At 49.2% G+C, this 19,312-nt stretch overlaps 1 protein-coding gene across 1 annotated transcript; it reads right to left on the reverse strand.

Moving 5' to 3' along the window:
* Positions 1–758: 758 nt before the first annotated feature.
* Positions 759–14,993, reverse strand: C13H20orf96 (chromosome 13 C20orf96 homolog). Its single transcript, XM_077832424.1, has 11 exons — positions 14,969–14,993; positions 13,961–14,034; positions 13,417–13,558; positions 12,176–12,306; positions 11,535–11,693; positions 10,791–10,890; positions 9,372–9,529; positions 9,143–9,244; positions 7,903–7,989; positions 7,436–7,554; positions 759–4,498 (listed from the first exon to the last, which is right to left on the reverse strand). The coding sequence occupies exons 2-11, from the start codon at positions 14,018–14,020 to the stop codon at positions 4,438–4,440; spliced, it is 1,119 nt and encodes a 372-aa protein (XP_077688550.1). The 5' UTR covers positions 14,021–14,034; positions 14,969–14,993; the 3' UTR covers positions 759–4,437.
* Between the last annotated feature and the right edge of the window lie 4,319 nt (positions 14,994–19,312).

A 19,312-nucleotide genomic window follows, 5' to 3' on the forward strand; every position in this document is an offset into this window, starting at 1 on the left:
GGTGTTGGGTAGCCAACTCCTCCTGTGTCTCTGGTTCAGGCTGCAGCCCCGTTCCAAGCTGCTGGGCTTTCAGATTCCTGACTGGGGAGCTTTCTCCAGGCATGGGAAAAACTCAGCAGGATTCTTCTTTAGCCTAAGACTTCCTTGGAGGAGATTCTCCTCCCCATCCCCTATCAAACTGCACTTCCCACCTTCCCTGGGTGAGACAGCCCAGGGGCCAGGAGACCTTGCTTCCCAGAGCAGGCCTGCTCTCCAGGGCTCCTCATTTTCTGTTAGTCGGCAGGGAAACCCCTTGCCCAGCACTTTGGCTCTGTGAGTTTTCTATTAATCACTTGACCACCCCTCCCTCAAACTCTTACAAGATATTAATCTTTGATTTATCTAGCTGGGGAGCTGGGGCCACGCTCCATCTAGTGGCAGACTGAATAACTACAGAAGCTACAGGCTATGTCACCAAGTAAGGAGTGGGACTCAGTGTAATAATACTTTGCACTTTTATAGCACTTTTCCTCCACCAATCACAGAGCACTGTAGAGGAACGGGTAAGTATCACTGTCATAGCCTCACCCACACACCTACAGCAGTAAGCTTTTTAGAGGTGCGTGGGAAATATCATTATGGGAAGCGAGGCAGGCTCACCTCTACAGGGATAGGTTTCAGAGTAGCAGCCGGGTTAGTCTGTATCTGCAAAAAGAACAGGAGGAGTTGTGGCTCCTTAGAGACTAACAATTTATTTGAGCATAAGCTTTTGTGGGCTACCGCGGATGCATAGAATGGAACATATAGTAAGAAGATATATATACATACAGAGAACATGAAAAGGTGGAAGTTACCACACCAACTTTAAGAGGCTAATTAATTAAGATGAGCTATTATCAGCAGGAGAAAAAAAACTTTTGTAGTGATAATCAAGATTGCCCATTTCAGACAGTTGACAAGAAGGTGTGAGGATACTTAACATGGGGAAATAGATTAAATTTGTGTAATGACCCAGCCACTCCCATTCTCTATTCAAGCCCAAGTTAATAGTATCTAGTTTGCAAATTAATTCCAGTTCAGCAATTTCTCATTGGAGTCTGTTTTTGAAGCTTTTCTGTTGCAAAATTGCCACCTTTAAGTCTGTTACTGAGTGACCATAGAGATTGAAGTGTTCTCCTACTGGTTTTTGAATGTTATGATTCCTGATGTCAGATTTGTGTCCATTTATTCTTTTGCGTAGAGACTGTCCGGTTTGGCAAATGTACATGGCAGAGGGGCATTGCTGGCACATGATGGCATATATCACATTGGTAGATGTGCAGGTGAACGAGCCCGATGGCGTGGCTGATGTGATTAGGTCCTACGATGGAGTCACTTGAATAGATATGTGGACAGAGTTGGCATCGGGCTTTGTTGCAAGGATAGGTTCCTGGGTTAGTGTTTTTGTTGTGTGGTTGCTGGTGAGTATTTGCTTCAGGTTGAGGGGCTGTCTGTAAGCGAGGACTGGTCTGTCTCCCAAGATCTGTGAGAGTGAGGATCATCTTTCAGGATAAGTTGTAGATCTTTGATGATGCGCTGGAGAGGTTTTAGTTGGGGGCTGAAGGTGACGGCTAGTGGCGTTCTGTTACTTTCTTTGTTGGGCCTGTCCTGTAGTGGGTGACTTCTGGGTACTCTTCTGGCTCTGTCAATCTGTTTCTTCACTTCAGCAGGTGGGTAGTGTAGTTTTAAGAATGCTTGATAGAAATCTTGTAGGTGTTTGTTTCTGTCTGAGGGATTGGAGCAAATGCGGTTGTATCGCAGAGCTTGGCTGTAGACAATGGATCATGTGGTGTGTCCTGGATGGAAGCTGGAGGCATGTAGGTAAGTATAACGGTCAGTAGGTTTCCGGTATAGGGTGGTGTTTATGTGACCATCACTTATTAGCACAGTAGTGTCCAGGAAATGGACCGCTTGTGTGCATTGGTCCAGGCTGAGATTGATGGTGGGATGGAAATTGTTGAAATCATTGTGGAATTCCTCAAGGGCTTCTTTTCCATGGGTCCAGGTGATGAAGATGTCAAGATGTCATGTAGCACAAGTAGAGTAGGGGCGTTAGGGGATGAGAGCTAAGGAAGTGTTGTTCTAAGTCAACCATAAAAATGTTGGCATACTGTGGGGCCATGTGGGTACCCATAGCAGTGCCGCTGACTTGAAGGTATACATTGTCCCCAAATGTGAAATAGTTGTGGGTGAGAACAAAGTCACAAAGTTCAGCCACCAGGTTTGCCGTAACATTATTGGGGATACTGTTCCTGATGGCTTGTAGTCCATCTTTGTGTGGAATGTTGGTGTAGAGGGCTTCTACATCCATAGTGGCCAGGATGGTGTTTTCTGGAAGATCACCGATGGATTGTAGTTTCCTCAGGAAGTCAGTGGTGTCTCGAAGATAGGTGGGAATGCTGGTAGGGTAGGGCCTGAGGAGAGAGTCCACATAGTCAGACAATCCTGCTGTTAGGGTGCCAAAGTCTGAGACGATGGGGCGTCCAGGATTTCCAGGTTTATGGATCTTGGGTAGCAGATAGAATACCCCTGCTCGGGGTTCTAGGCATGTGTCTACACAGATCTGTTCCTGTGCTTTTTCAGGGAGTTTCTTGAGCAGATGGTGTAGTTTCTTTTGGTAATCCTCAGAGGGATCAGAGGATAATGGCCTGTAGAATGTGGAGTTAGAGAGCTGCCTAGCAGCCTCTTGTTCATATTCCAATTTATTCATGATGACGACAGCACCTACTTTGTCAGCCTTTTTGATTATGATGTCAGAGTTGTTTCTGAGGCTGTGGATGGCATTGTGTTCAGCATGGCTGAGGTTATGGGGCAAGTGATGCTGCTTTTCCACAATTTCAGCCCATTCATGTCAACGGAAGCAATCTATGTAGAAGTCCAGCCTGTTGTTTCGACCTTCAAGAAGAGTCCACACAGAATCCCTCTTTTTGTAGGATTCTACTTCTCCATGTTAATTGTCCTTCTTGTCAATTGTCTGAAATGGGCCATCTTGATTATCCCTACAAAAGTTTTTTTTCTCCTGCTGATAATAGCTCATCTTAATTAATTAGCCTCTTAGAGTTGGTGTGGCAACTTCCACCTTTTCATGTTCTCTGTAAGTATATATATCTTCTTACTATATGTTCCATTCCATGCATCTGATAAAGTGGGCTGTATCCCATGAAAGCTTATGCTCAAATAAATTTGTTAGTCTCTAAGGTGGCACAAGTCCTCCTGTCTATCTACAGGGATGGGGCTTGAGGAGCACCTAGCCAGCTAGTTTGACTCTGTGTCATCAAGGCTGTGATGTTACCTTTACTAGTGGCTGTAAAGCACTTTGAGATCCCTGCTTGATACATATGACTGAAGTGAAAAGTGCTGTTATTTTTGACAAATAATAAAAGGTGTCTGGAGATTTATTCTGACAGGATGAAACTTCAGTTGCAAATTAAAGACCCACTTAATTTTTATTTCAAAATGTAGATTGAAAGTTGCAGGTTAAACATGCTACACGGTTAATCCATCAGCTGGTAGACTTCCCAGCCTGAATACTGTCAGAACCACTCACCCGTAAGCAAGACGCAGCTGGGATGGAATGGACTCCTGCCAGAGGGCAAGCGGCACCTGCTGCGAGGAACTGCAAGCATTGGTACAGAACACGGTAAGTGGAAGATCCTGATCCTGTATCATCATTCCGTCCCCCTGAATTGACATCTGCTATGGCTGATGGGGATGTAATTGTTCTGACAGGCAGCTGCTGGAGGGCACTTAGGGACAGCTCCTCATTGTTCCATTACTAAAGACCTTATCCTGGGTCTGGGCTTCAGCTCATCAGAAATCAAAATATTGATAAAAATCTCTTTTACAAAGTAGTTTCACTGGGAAGGATAAAAAGGCCAAATTCGTTTTGATAGAACTCCCCTGGGCTTCAGGAGAATTACACCAAGAAGTAGTCGGACCAAGTGGAACTGTTTGATGTTTTACTGGTAGTTGGCTGACACCAATGACACGTGGTGGCGCTGTAAGAATGAGAGACTGGGGAAGGGCTGTTGACAATAGTGACACCTCAGCAATGATCCACTGTCTTGGACCACATCTGGCTGCTTTAAGAGAATTTTGCACCATATTCCTTCTAGCAAGATGGCAGTTTTCTGGCTTTTACCCAGAAAAAACCCAGTTTGGATCTGGCATGATGATGACACGATTCCTGCAGATTGTTCTGTGATGGATCTAGTTTGTCCTGACAAAACAGGAGCAGTGCAGAGCAGAACTTCCTGAGAGCTGGGAGGGTTTGGAGAACTTGTCCATGAAGAAGGGGTGATTTGTTGTACAGCTCCCCATCCTGTTCCTGGCCCAGCTGTGTTCTGTGATGACATAGCTCTGTGGGCAAGGCCTGGCCTATCCACCCACCTTTCCACTTCAGCTCCAAAGCTTCTGGGACTAAATGAAAAACTTCTCCTCTACGGGGATATTGAGAACAATCTCTGTATCTGGCAGGCATCTGAGGAGAGAGCAATAAGGAGAAAGTCAATCCATAGCCAAGGAAACAAGAATTCTGCCTCAATTCAGATCAAGTGAGTCTGTGGGAGTGAGGTGGTGGGGAAGAGAAATCCTGGTACAATCAAGGCCAGAAACACACAACACTTAGACACACTGTACAGCCAAAACAGTAACTCAAGGGCCTGGACATCCTTTGTCCACCACTCATAAACCCTTTGCTATTTGAGGGAGGGAGGAGGGGTAGGACCAGAACCCCAGACTTGCTCAGAGAACTGCAGCCCTTTAAAGCCATATTGGGTTCTTGTGCCTGGCACAAGTTCAGCATGAGCCAGAGCCCAGACAGGCGACCCAGCCCACAGCAGCAGGGCCCAAGCAGTATTATACGTTAGCTCTGACTCACCACGAAGAGCCCATTCTGGCATTAACCAGACTGGCCATCTCCTCTCTTCCTATGGGAAGATCACACATTGTAAATCAAAGCCTGAGCTCTGTTGTATGGCTGTTTCCTAGACAGCATTCACAGGATAACCGAGCCCTAATCAGATGTCGGCAGTGGGTTTACGAAAACAAAACAATGTATCTAGCTGCGACTCTCCTTCAACACTAACAGACAAACGCAGAGGAAAAAAGCTTCACAGCAGCAGGGCCTTGTTAGTTATATCCACTCTCCAGCACACAGTGGACTTGTTCAGCTGTAATTCGGCAAAGCAGAGGCAGGGAACGGAATGGGAGAGGAAAGAAGTACCCTGGTTTTGCTGCTTTGGCCATGCAGCAATTAGAAACAAAAATGAGTATGGAAAGGGAGGGACCCCTCCAGCCTCCTGGCATCCCAGATCTCGCATTTTGTGACACTGTAGGTGGTACTGGATTTTTAGTAACAGGCCTACGATCAGTTTCTGCTCTGCTGCTGCTAGTGGGGGGAGAGACTGAGCCCCTGCACCGCACGTTCCCCAACTCTCCCAGCTGTTTGTGGGCTGAACACAACTTTGTTCCTCCAGTGACTCAGGGAAACCAATGGGCTAATCTAAGAAAACAAGCACATTGTGAAGTCACGTGAAAAGCATAAAGAAAGTCAGTGGGAAATGTCTGTGGAGGAAACCGTGGTGATGGCTCTGGCAAAGGGGCCCAGCCTGGCAGGGCTGTGTAATCACCAAATGCCTGACTTATGATGCTGCTTTCCCACTGGTCTTTCTTCTATTTTTAAACCTTTTCCCAGTCACACACAGTCACCCCAGCTCTGCAATCTGTCAGGACTAATTAATGCTCCATTTTACCCTTCTTTTATCTGAAAAAATTAAGTTACACTAATATATCACAAGGCTGTTCAACTCTCCCCAATTTCCTGACATGTTGCAGGCTTTTCTTCCGCTTCCCGTCAGGCCTGCAGACTTCTGCAGGTAGACCAGGCCAAGGGACAGTCTTCTGGCTAAAACATAGAGCCAATTCCCTGACTCCAAGCCCCATCATTAGCTCTGTTACAGACTTATGGCCTGGGTTTATGGAAATCATGGAGGACCCTGGTTTTCATACCATTCATCTGAATATTCGGCATATGCAAAACAGGGGGGAACCTGCAGGACTAATCTGCCTATAAAATTACTTTGTGTGCAAAATTGGGGAAGCTAGAGGTGAAAAATCAGTGTGATTCACAGTTTGTCCACACACTCACTTTGCACACACACTTGCAATAAATGCACAGGCAAACAGCAAACAATTTCACATGTATTTTGCACACACACCTACAAGTTTAGACTGGCTGACATTCAAGAACTTAACCTCTTTGGGACAAATGTGGCCCTGGCTTACACCCTAACTGAAGTCAATAACTGATCAAGACCAATGTCCAGTTGTAACCTCACTTGGCACTTGCTAATCAAGTTTCTGTTTTAAATTGCATTAAGTTTCCTTTAGATACTGTGGATCTTTGTGTATTTGGTGTGCAGTCAATCACAATCTGAGGTGTTAACACAATTGCTCTTCGCATCAACTGCACCCCAGTAGGTATTTGTGGGAGTAGTTTCAGGGCGGGTTAGTGCATCTCTCTCAGTTTTATGTTTTGAGCCCACAATCTTAGCTGAACCTTTTCGATTGTTCCTGGAAGTTAGAAGCCAGGGTTTCTGTGAATGAGCTGGCAGGGCATCCTGCACATTGATACACAGAAACTCAATGCTGAAAGCAATCAGCCACCAGTGAACTGGGGCTGGGGAGGGAGCAAAGAGGAGAAATGAGATTTGGTATTTTGCAGCTCTCATCTGCCTTTGAAACCTCTTTAACATAGTAGGAAAATGGCCGACTTATCTTTTTTCACCCAGTATTTTGTCGGGGAATTTACTGTGGCTGTTCGAAAAGTGACTTTAGATGACCAGTGCATGCTCTGACAAGGAGTCTTTTGGGACCAACATGGCTATGAATACACTACATACAATGAGTCTTTTTGGAAGGCCCGTTGGCCCCTCAGAGCCTTAGTTTTACCAACTGTAAAATGAGAACAGAGTACTTCCTTATTGTGCATCACAGGAAGCGTGTAAAGCTTTATTAATCCTCACAACCCCCTAGTGGGGAAACTGAGGCACAGAGAAGGGAAGCGACTTACCGAAGGTTGACAATAAATCAGTATCAGTGCCAGGGCTAGCCCTTCCTACTTCCTACTCCTGTGCTCAGGCCATTAGGCCATGCACTTCCCTTCCCCAATTGGACCCAATATTACAATCAGGTTTACATTTTATGGTGAGGTGCATCATTTACCTTTGACGACTGTGCAAACAGTTGGCTTGAGTTTCTTAATACAGGATGCAAAGGCATTCTGAGTGGAGATTAACTCCCAGTGCACTAAGCAGAGGGTGACCTATGAATATTCACAGTGAAACTGGTGCCAGAAGGGCCTGTGGTGTGTTATTCAGTAAACTCTACTGCTTAGGAGATAAACACAGGGACCTACTTGGGCCGCCGCAGCAGGACGTCGGCGAAGATCACCTCTCGAGGGTCTCTCACGCTCCTGCGAAGTGTCATAATGCTCTTTTGTAGCTCTGTGATTTCTTCCAATAGCTCGTGAATGATCTGAAAGAATTAAACCTGTGAGACTGCTCTTTAAAAACACTGAGACGAAGTGAGGCACAAAGGTACCAGAGAACTAGGAACAGCAGAGGAGCTAGAGAAGACTTGCCAGGGCATCTGGTCCATCCTCACAAAGCCAGGGCTGGAGCGTTCCCCACAATACACTCTGCAGTGTGCCAGGGGAATCCCTGCTGTGCTCCTCAACATCCTAGGTGTGCCCTAACAGTCCACAAGTTCCACTGGAAACAGACGGGCACAGCCACTGTACTGGAGGACCAGCAACAAAGGGGTTAATACTCACTAGGCCAACACCCCTGCTGCTCCATGCTACTTCCTCCCAAACCTGCTCACCTTCTTTTGCATTTGGACTTCATTCCTGAGTATCCGATTGTTGACAGCCATCTGCTTCAACCCCTCCTGATAGAGAAACCCCTTGTCCTGCACAGATAGAAAAAATAAACCAGCTGAAGTAAAAGACCAGACGGTAAATCCCAGTATGCATCTGGACCAGAAGAGAAGCAGAAAATAGCTGGGGAGAGCTGCAACAATCACAAACATGATTGCTGTCCATGGCTCTCTTTGCGCTAACAGGCTCAGAAGAACAGCTTCAATGGGAGGAAAAAGGGATGCAGTCTCTCAGGGTTTTGGTTGTTCAAAAAAACCGTACTTTAGACATGACTGGGTATAATTTATTTCTACAATGCAACCCACAATGACAGGTATGAAACCCTGCCACTTGCAGACCCTAGGGTATTTGCCTCCAGTAGTATTTGCCATGTCTAGAATAACAGGTGAACTCCTCCTTTAAGGAATGCATTCTGGGACAAATTCTGGGGGCCATCATCTCCTCAATACCCAATGAGATCACATTGTGCTGAATATAGGACTAGAAGTCAGTAATATTGGTGTTCTAATTCCAGCTGCCAACACAGACTACCTATATGGCCTTGAGCATGTCACATCACCCTTGCTTACAGATTCATCTGGGAAATGGGAATACTGATATTTTTCCATCTCACCAGGCTGTGGCGAGGGTTCCTTAATGTTTGCACAGAAGTCTTAAGTATTACCACATAAAAAGCAATTACACAATAGAAGTTTCCTATATCTTCTGAAGGGACAATAAGGTCTCATATTTTCAGTATTGTGTGTATTTGTGTGCTTAATGTGCTCGTGCAATTACTGCAAATGTGTGTGCAATCTCAGTAACTGTGCACATAAGTGACTAGTTAAACATCTATCTAAATATCAGTTCAATTTAATTCATTCCCTCTAACTGTGGGTGCAAATACCCATGCATGATTCTGAAAATACTGTAACATGCAAGGCTACAATCGTACCACCAATGCGAAATCCAGCTCTGTACCTACAACTCCCTGCTATGAAGAAAAGCTCCAGGTATCAACTAAGCTGGAGACAGTAGCACACTGTTACACCCTTGCATGTCCTCTGTACTACAGTGTCACTGGTGGGCCAAATCTGGAAACCCGAGCCCTATATGGCAGCTCCCAGTAGCAGTCTAGTTGGCAGGGTACTCCATTATCTTTCTCACTGACCTTCAAGCATGCAAAGACAGATGCAATCCACTAACCTTTGCAACAGCCTGTAATATCTGCTCCTTCTCATCTTGAACCTTCTTTTCCAGTTGCTGCATTACTGTTTTTGCCAGATCTTCTATATCTTCCATTTCGTCCTGAGAATTACAGAGAGGGGTTGCAGGGAAACAACAGGATTATTAAGCAAATGAACATCTGATTGCTTTGGTCCCATCCCTTCTCTTTACACACAGCGATAACATAGGTTAGGAGAGGTCTCTTTACTTGCTGTTCTTCCTTCAGGTTTCGGATGTTGCGAAGCATAAAGGCTATCTGGACGGCTTTCACCGGGTACTCCTTGTCCATGTATGTTCGTAAAACACTGAGTTCTTCCTGGAGCATTTGCACGTTGGTGTTCATGTGATCCACCTGATGTTTCAGTTCTGATTAAAAGGCCAAGATAGAAAGTTAAGCCACAGAGACCCCCAAACCCACCTCTCCTTTTCAGTGGAGCCAAGGAAACTTTTGTTCTTCTGAAACAGAGCTTCTCTTTACAATGGTTAAATATTATGTTAGTCTAGTAGCCATGATTAGAAGCACAGGAACTGCCAGACTGAATCAGACCAGAGGCCCATCTAATCCACTATCCTGTCTCTGACAGTGGCCAGTACCAGATGTTTTCAAAGAAGGTGCAAAAATATGGAATAACTTGCCCACAGGGGAAGTCTCTTTCTAACCCCCATCAGTTAGTGGTGAGTTCTGCTGCTGTAGGGTTTATATCCCTTCCAAACATTTTTTACAGGAGTTGATTGAGAGGGAATGTCCCTGTGACAGATATTGCAACTGCATGCAGTATCCCATGTTGTATTAAGTGTATGATTAGTTTGTGTATCACTGTGGGCCAGGAATTGTGTGTAACTCCAGCAGTAGGGAAAGATTACTTTTAGCTCCACCAGGAGCTAAGAATGGGGGAGGGAGGGGGGGAAAATGATTAAGGTGAATCACTCAAGTTGTTAACACCTCCAGAGAGGTACCAACTGGGGAGGCTTATCCATACTTGGTCAAACTGGGTTTTCCAGATACCAACAGACAAAGAAAGGGCTTTTGGCATAAAAAGGCTGTTTAAACTGACTCAGGGAAAGACTTTGGCCTACAAGGGCACCTTAAGACTAATGGGTGACTCCTGGAATGTTTAAGGTGAGTTCAACTCTATTGATTGTTTTAATGATGTTTACTCTATAAATGCTTTTACTTTAAGAATAAATGTGCTTGCTTATGAGGAGCTGTGTAGTAACTTGTAACTGCTGGCAATATACTGTTCATAGCCCATGGAGAGAAAGCAACACCCAGGTGCTGGCCATCAGGCAGACTAGCTTGCTGGGGATATCACTGAGTAAGGCAGGGAGCTGTGCAGCTTTAAAACCCCAGTTAGAAGGAAGTGGGACAAAGGTCCCTACCCAGAGACAGGTAACAGCTGGAGTCCTGAGACTTGGCTGGGAACTCCTGAAGTGGACCACGGCAGGGGGATACAGATGCAGTTACCCTGAAACTGACAGTCCCCATATACCAAAACTAATTGATTATCTTTAGGAAACCTAATTATTTGACGTTCACAACAATAATCTAATGAAATGACGAGTAGAGGACAATGGAGTTGCATGTACTATATTGCCTATTAGCTTAATGTGAACTATCCATTCTTACTCTTCAGGTTCTTTTCTACCATTTTTTCTGTTTCTTGGAGTTCTGCTCTTGCTACACCAACTTGGTTCTGACTGGAGTCCTGAAGGGTCGAGATGACTGTCTACAAAGAGAGAAATCTAGTCACTGATTGCTGTACACTACTGACAGACTATGAAATGTCTAGCTGCAGGCTTCCTAATGCACCTCTCACCGTGGTATTTATTGATCCCACTAATAGCATGATGAAGTGAACTGCATGGTGCCATGGCAGCACAGCTGCAAGCACAGAAGAGCTGCTCTTGGGAGTGACTTTGTGCTTCCCACCTCATGAGCCAGTCGAGGTCACGCACTTCATGGAGGAGACATGTTCAAGCTACTGGGAGAGGGTGACAGTTGTCACTTGCTACACTCTTGCTTCCTCATCAGAAAATCTTGCAGCAGCATTGCCTTTGGGATTGGCAAGGTGGCTGCTCCACACGCTCCAGGGCTGTATCTGCACTAGAAGGGATGCTTAAGAAGAGGCAGTGTGATGCAGGTAGCTGGAGCATCTTTGGCTGCTGTGGGGCAGAGCCCAGTGGTATATAAATTGTGTAAAGCAGAATGCTGCAGCGGGGCTTCAGGGCACAAGACTGTTCCCCCTTACCACTAGTATGGGCTGTGTAATCACCACACAAGAGTTTGAATCTGCTCGGGTGGGATTAGAAGGAGCTGGGATTATGTTGGGATTCTGCTCATCTGACTTCACTGGCCACACCTAAGCCTCACCCCAAACATCTCGTACTGCTGCAGCAGGTCTCTGGCATGCTTGGCAGTACTGGCATCCGTCTGCTGAATGTCCTGGGCCAGTCTCCCGTTGGTCTCTACCAGGGTGGCGCTGTGATGCTTCAGCTCATGTAGGGACTTTCTCTTCGACTTGGTCAGTTTCTGAAAGAATTTATGAGTGAAAGATTTACAAATGTGTTCCACCTGCCATCCCAATGACATTCCTGTTCATTAATAAATAACGATATCGCCCTTGATTTACTTTGGCATCATAAACCCACCTAATCAATTCCATCTTTTTGCTAAATCACACCAATTTCCCCAACACATCCCTGCACCCACCTTCTTCATGGGCCAGCTGCTCTAACACTACATTCTTGCTCCAGCTTCTCCCAGCACCTGGGGCCTGATTCTCCATTGCTCAGCACCTTGTGGAGTCATCTGCATGAGCACAACAGGAGTGTCACATTGGTGCATGCCTCCAAATCAGAACAGCAGCCTTTGACATCCACTTTGCATGAGTGTAAATGAGATAATCAGGCCACTAGTTTTCCTTCCTCTCTTGGGACAACCCCGAATAACCATATGGTCTGTGCCAGCCTCCCTATAAATAAATCACAGCACTGGACATTTGCTTCCTGTACCTTAATAATTTTGATGTTCTCCAAGCTTTTAGTTAGATCAGTCTCTTTTGCTGAGGTTTTCTGCTGAGCAAATCTGGGATTCAGAGAGGGTGCGGTCTTCGAAGGCAAGGATGAACTGGGACTGAATAGAACTGGTAAAACAGAAAATGCTCTGCACTTATTATACTGTCCAGTTTTAACACGACAGGAATTGAATACACTTGCCATGTGTAGCTGAGGGATATTTAGGAATGCCAGCTGTCACGGAGTCCCCGGGCATGCTCTGGAACTGCTCCCTATGAAGCCAGGCAGGACTCTGGGGAAGTCTCCTTTCTGTGAGCAGCCTGTCTTCAGGACACACAGCTTCCACCTTCCTGGGTCTGACCTTGGAGCATTCAGCATCCTCTGCCCCTCCATGCGCTTCCCACAGCAAGTCCACCCAGGCGGGCTCCTGGGGAAGCCAGAGGGTCCTGCACCCCAGCTCCTCAGCCAGATGTGACTCTCAGCCAGCCAGTAAAACAGGTTTATTAGACGACAGGAACATGGTCTAAAACAGAGCTTGTAGGTGCAGAGAACAGGACCCCTCAGCTGGGTCCATTTTGGGAGGCAGTGAGCCAGACAACCACATCTGCACTTCACTCCATGTCCGCAGCCAGCCCCAAACTGAAACTCTCTCCTGCCCCTCCTCCTCTGGGCTTTGTCCCTTTCCCGGGCCAGGAAGTCACCTGATTCCTTTGTTCTCCAACCCTTTAGCTCTCACCATGCAGGGGGGAAGGGCCAGGCCATCAGTTGCCAGGAAACAGGGTGTCGGCCATTCTCTGTGTCCAGACCCCTGCACACACCTGCCCTCTAGGGCTCTGCAACGATCATACACCCTTATCCCACCACCTAGATACTTAAGAACTGCATAGGGGAAACTGAGGCACCCCCACACTATTCAGAGAAAACATTAAGAACAGTCCCACTTCGTCACACCAGCCACAGGGAGTTTATAGTTCCTGCGGACCCAGGGGAAGTAACCAAGAAACTGTATAGGAGCACTGAATGTAAGCAGCTCACAGGTCTCCAGTCCTGGCATTTTTATTCTCAGCCTTTCCCAGCAGGAGTAACTGCAGAAAATGGTGAAGCTGTATTGGCTTTGGGGAAATTCTCAGCTCCTCCGTGGCCAAGCCCTCCCAGCAGGAAGAACTGTTGGGACTTCAAGAGGGGGCACTGGTGGGGAGTGACATGCCATATGGTACAGAAACAGAATCTCTGCCAACCTGACTGCTTGTCTTTCTGGTAGCCAGCGGAGCGCCCTTCGCTTTTCTTGTCCTCACTCGGTGATGTGATAGCTGGCAAAGCTGGTTTGTGTGACACAGGTTTATTCTGTTTTGCTTCTACCCTCTGCCACTTGCTGTAATCCTAAACTCAGCAGAAGGCACAGACAAGACGTTACTGTTTAAGGTGTCATGGGAGATTTATGGGAGGTCTTTACTACAATTTGAACTTCCCCATCCTATTCCTCAAGGGAGTCTGGGAACCTCTCCACTGTGCCAAAGGGCTGACACATTTGGGCAACACTCCTTTCAGACCTTCTATCAGTAACAGTTTGCTAGCATATCTGATGGGGCCAGTCGAACATGTGCTTACATTCAAATGGCAGCCATCCACCTCCCATCCCTGCCTTCACCACAAGCAGCCTGGGGAGAGGCACTGTATAGGGTCTATCTATGTACTTCGAAAGCCCCCGTCACCAGGGTGTTCTGGCTCCAGCCCCCCAGCCCCTCAGAGGAGTCCAGTTGAAGTTCCATTAGGGTAACTTACTGTTGCCCTGTATTTATTAGTTATGTTTTGGGCCAGGGTGTTCAGGACCTTTGCAGCCATCTCTGGGGGCGGCTCTGGAAGAAAAGTGGGAGACGCTAGCCACCTGGTGACTTTATAAGTACTGCAGACCCTGGGCAAGTAACTTCAAGAAACGGTATAGGAGCACTGAATGAAAGCAGCTCACGGGTCTCCAGTAGCGGCATTTTTATTCTCAGCCTTTCCCAGCAGAAGTCACTGCAGAGAATGGCGAGGCTGTACTGGCTTTGGGGAAACTCTCAACCCCTCTGGGCTCAAGCCCTCCCAGCAGGAAGCACTGTTGGGACTGCAAGAGGGGACACCGGTGGGTGGGCAGTGACATGTCATATGGCCATGCAGACAAGTGAGCTAGACACCATCCTGGGGTCCCCCCAGCACCCCCCCCGGGAGCCAGAGCCCATCTTGGGGACCATCCTGGGGTCCCCCAAAGCACCCCCAGGGGGAGCCAGAGACCATCCTGGGGTCCCCCCAGAACCCCCCGAGGGGGAGACAGAGATCATCCTGGGGTCCCCCCAGGAGCCAGAGCCCATCTTGGGGACCATCCTGGGGTCCCCCCAGAAGCCCCCGGGGGAGAGACAGAGACCATCCTGGGGTCCCCCCAGAATCCCCCAAGGGGGACACAGAGATCATCCTGGGGTCCCCCCAGCAGCCCCCCCCGGGAGCCAGAGCCCATCTCGGGGACCATCCTGGGGTCCCCCCAGAACCCCCCGGGGGGGAGACAGAGATCATCCTGGGGTCCCCCCAGCACCCCCCCGGGAGCCAGAGCCCATCTCGGGGACCATCCTGGGGTCCCCCCAGAACCCCCAGGGGGAGCCAGAGACCATCCTGGGGTCCCCCCAGAACCCCCCGGGGGGGAGACAGAGATCATCCTGGGGTCCCCCCCAAAGCACCCTCCAGGGGGGAGCCAGAGATCACCCCGCGTCTCCCAGCCCCGCCCCGTCCGTGCCTGTCCTCGCCCTGGGGCTTCTGCACCTCGTCGCAGCCGGGGCGGCGCGGAGCGGCGGGTCTCCATGGGGACGGGACGGAGGCGGCGTACGGAAGCCGGCTGGGGGTGGGGCCTGGCTCTCTAGCCCCGCCCCCCGGCGCGGCGCCTGGCGGGCCGGCCTGGCCGGGCGCACGTGGGCGGTGCCGGGAGGGCCACGGCTCTGCAGCGCCCCCTGGCGATCCCCAGCCGGCAGAGCCGCCCCCGTCTCGCCCGCCCGGTCGCTGCTGCAGCGCGTGCCCGGCGTGGGGCGGTTCGACTGAGCCCGCAGCAAGCCGTGCGGGGGGCTCTGTCCCTGGCCCTGGCCCTGGCCCGGCGACGGGAACCTGGAGCTTGCAGAGTCAAGCGCCGGAGTTAGGCAAAGACCCAGAGAAGCAGCAGCAGCTGCAGGGAAGCTTCTGCCCCAGCCCCCTGCGGCCGTGGGCAGGGTGCCGCATCTTCAGCGGGGAGGCCTCCTGCCCCCGGGAGAAGGCTAAATGGAAACGGGCTTTAGGCAACCGCAGGCCAGGGGTGCTGTGTGATTTGCAGGCCTTGGACACGAGACGTGTCCAAGGCCCGCGAAGCCATAGACGGTGTGTCTGGGTTACCATATTTATTGGATCCTGTGAATAACTTTAGTTACAAAGCCATTTATTTCTACGCAGTTGGATTCATGGGTAATTAAAAAAAAAAATTAACGTTAGAGCATCGTTAGAATCCCAAACCTTTCCTGAGTGTCTGGTTTGTGTACAACTGGAGGATTCATAGATTTTGAAGGCCAGAAAGGATGATGATTATCTAGTCTGCCCTCTGACATAAGACAGGCCAGGGAACTTCGCCCGATACTTCGTTTACCTGGGAGCTTTCTACACACAAACTTGCACCAGTTTAGTTAAACCAGTACATATCCTGGTGTGGACACCTTTACATCAGATTCAAACAGGTTATAATGGATTAGCTTGCCCCTGTAAAGACTTGTCTATGTGATAAATGGCACTGAAATACAAAATGGGTTGTAATTCACACCTGAGTTATTTCAGTGCAAATCTACCTTTTACTAATATTGAAATAGGACTGATGCTCTTACTCTGAAATGAGCATGTCCACACACAGCCTTCCACTGAAATTATTAACAGTTTGAATTGTAACCCATTTCCTAGCGCTTCCCACAATTCTCAGGGTCTCAAGCAGCAAGGCTTGCTCCGTGTCCCCCCTCGCAGGCATGGTACAGAGATTGGTGCAGAGTACACAGTGCTGCACTCCAGGCAGATTTGCAAGGGAGCCTTTCTGCCCAGGGCAGGCTCTGCAAAGCCCTGTCCCCTCAGGCCAATGCCCAGGGCCCCCTGGGATACTGTTAGTGCCTGTTTACAGCAGGGCGGGGATCTTCAGGTGACATGCGCCTCACCCCCCCAGCCCAGGGCGGGGACAGGAGAGATCATTAACCCTCTCTTGGCCTTTGTCTAGCAGGTGGGAGGAGCTTTCACACTCAGGCCCAGATGCCCTGGGCCAAGCTGGTGATGAGCTGAGCTCCGGGTTCTGCTTTATCAAAGCTGGCCCCACCTCATCTCCCAGATGCCCCTTAGCAAGAGCGTGTTTCTTCTCAGAAGTTGATGAATGACTTTTTGGGGCATGACATGGCCTGGGATCCGGGAAGCCTCTGAGTCTGAGACAGCCCTGGGTACTGCGGAGCGGGGGCGAGGGTCCTCCCCCATCCGTTCAGCGCTGCCTTTGTTCCTTGGTTTTTTTACACATAAAAAAAAATCCCTTGTAGGATGGGGTGGGGGAGGAGATTGCAGAGATGAACTGAATGGCTCCTTTGTTCCCTGGCCTGTCACTTACTGTCAGGTTAGTCCGGAAGAAGAGAGCGGGCGAGCCCTTAAACCAGCTGTTTGGGTGTGCTGACATTTCCTTCTCCATGTTAACAGGGACTTTATTATCGTGTGGTGGGAGGGGGAGTGCCGGGGGCTGGGGCTGGGATTTTCACCCCAATCCTTTGCCTGCCGGGACTGGATTTGATTCTTTTTTTCTCTCCTCTCATTCGCAATGTGCCTGCTGATTCTTTGGCCCTTTTGTGGTGAGTCTCTCTCTCCCAGGGCGGTAAATGGCAGATTGCTACAGTCTTCCTGTGCAGGTGTTTATGCCACACTCTGCAGGATGGTAACCAAGTCTGGCCCTTCCCCTGACTTCCAAGTGAAGATGATGATGATCAGAATCAGTCATCAGGTGAAGGGGAAGAGGGGCACTCCCCCTTTCCTGAGTTCATCAGTGTGGGGCATCTGTTGCTGTAACAACCTGCAGATTGACACAAAGACACAAAGAGAGGACTGGATGCAACCAGAATCCTTGCTAACAGTGACATGTTTCCAAGGTCAGACTCTGATTTAATGTAGCAATTACTAAAGCAGGCACCAATCCCCAACAAGCAGGGCTGCAACACACACAGGGATATGGAAAGGACATGAGGGTGGGCCGAGACCGCATGCTATTGTAACCCTTCTGCCCGTCAGAGTTGGCAGCAACAAGGGCCGGGTTCAATATCTAGGGGATCCATTCCAATAACACAATGCAAACCGGCTCGAGCCCCCACCCAGTGACCTGGGACAAATATATACCACCCCCACTGGGCGCCTCCAAGAGGCAATACTTCCCCTCTCGCAAGCACATAGCCTGAGTGTAGCAAAAGCCTTTTAATAACAGAGAGAAACAATGTGGCATTATGTTGGGGAAACACCACCACCAGGATTCATAACACAACCCATGAGCAAAAAAAACCCACCCCAGGCAAATTGGGGCATGCCCTTTTCCCTTTGGTTCTTGAGTCCAGCAACCCCAAATCACCCAAGGTCCCAAAAGTCCAATGCCCCAAAAGTCTCTGTCCCTGGTCAGGGCAGCCCCAGAGTTCGAAAGTTTATCTGCGGAGCTTTACCTCCCAACCTGGGTGGAAGTGGGACGGGGGTAAGAGGCACCTTACATGATCGGAAGCTGACCGCCCCACAGCTCCATAGCAGCGCTCCGCTCCGCCAGCCGCCCCACAAACTCCTTCGCTCCGCTGCGCTCCGCTCCGCCAGCCGCCCCACGAACTCCTTCGCTCCGCTCCGCTCCGCCAGCCGCCCCACGAACTCCTTCGCTCAGCTGCGCTCCGCTCCGCCAGCTGCCCCACGAACTCCTTCGCTCAGCTCCACGACCCACAAGCAGCTCCTGCCATCCACACACTGCTCCGCGTTGAACTGCTCCACAATATATCTTCAGGCTCCCCCACTACTTAACACAACACTCAGTGATTTCAGCTCTTAGGTGAATTCAGCTTGTAGTAGGGGAGCCCCAGTGCTGGTGCACTGTCAGCCCAAAGTGAGCTCAGCAGCCTATAACTAGACTTCTAATGAAATCAAAATTAGCTCTGATATTCCACAGTGGAGAGAGGAGGAAGTGCAATTAGCATGGAAGGCCCTCACCAAGGGGCCCATGCCACCAAGTATTAATACTTGTCCCCAGCCTCTCTCCATTCACACAGTTTTGGAACCCATGACCCTTGCCTAGCAAGTGCTACTTAGTTGATGGTGAATCCCTCCATCATAACAAAAGGCCACGTACAGTTCCAAGCACAGTTCCCATAATCAGGGTAATAACAATTTATTCTTCCTGCCCCAATAACAGAGACGCTGGGGATCCCACAGCAGCCAAAGTGACCATTTGAGCAGCTATGGTCTCATTCTAGGCGTGGTGGGTGTGCCTATGCAAATGACATCGGCCCCTGAAGTTCTTTTCCACAACTTGCCACACCTCACCACCAGATGTCAGGGTGGAGCTCATCCTGACACTGCTTACATCCTCCCCCCAGCCGAGACTTTGTCGTCCCGACAAATCACACCCCCTTTATACCAACTCATTGGTTTCCTCCAAAGGGCCTCAGGAAGCCCACTTTAGCTTCCACAAGCCTGTGTGCTAAATGTATTGGCTCCTCACTAGTCACCCCAGGTGCATCATAAGTTAACCGTTTCACTGGTCTTATCACCCTGTCTCGTCTATTGAGAATCTCTGTTGCCGAGGTAGGGGGAACATCCTCTTGAGTGACGGATGGAGAGGCTTCCCTGGAGGGTCCCTCGGCTACTGGTGTAGGCCCCTGCACTCCTAGTTCTAACGCTGGAGGGTCCAAGGTGCCCAGGACATCCTCTACCTGTCTGTCCCCATTGTCCAGTAACCTGTGTGTGTCATCACAGGGGGGTCTCATCAGCAGCACCGGGGTATCAGAAAGGGGCCTAAATAGTTCCGCCATTGGGTTTAGGGCGGAAGAGGGAAAACTCTCGTTTGGTTCAGCTGATCGAGACTGAAATCTTGTCTCCATCCCAGGATACACC

This window comes from Eretmochelys imbricata, chromosome 13 (assembly GCF_965152235.1).
Source record: "Eretmochelys imbricata isolate rEreImb1 chromosome 13, rEreImb1.hap1, whole genome shotgun sequence".
Lineage (NCBI taxonomy): Eukaryota > Metazoa > Chordata > Testudines > Cheloniidae > Eretmochelys > Eretmochelys imbricata.

Coding starts and splice junctions, on each gene's coding strand:
- C13H20orf96 (XM_077832424.1), bottom strand. CDS start 14,020: ATGGCTGCAAAGGTCCTGAACACCCTGGCCCAAAACATAACTAATAAA. Junction 9,530..10,790: donor GGTAGAAAAGAACCTGAAGA/GTAAGAATGGAT, acceptor CCTTTTAATCAG/AACTGAAACATCAGGTGGAT. Junction 7,990..9,142: donor TATTACAGGCTGTTGCAAAG/GTTAGTGGATTG, acceptor CTATCTGTGCAG/GACAAGGGGTTTCTCTATCA.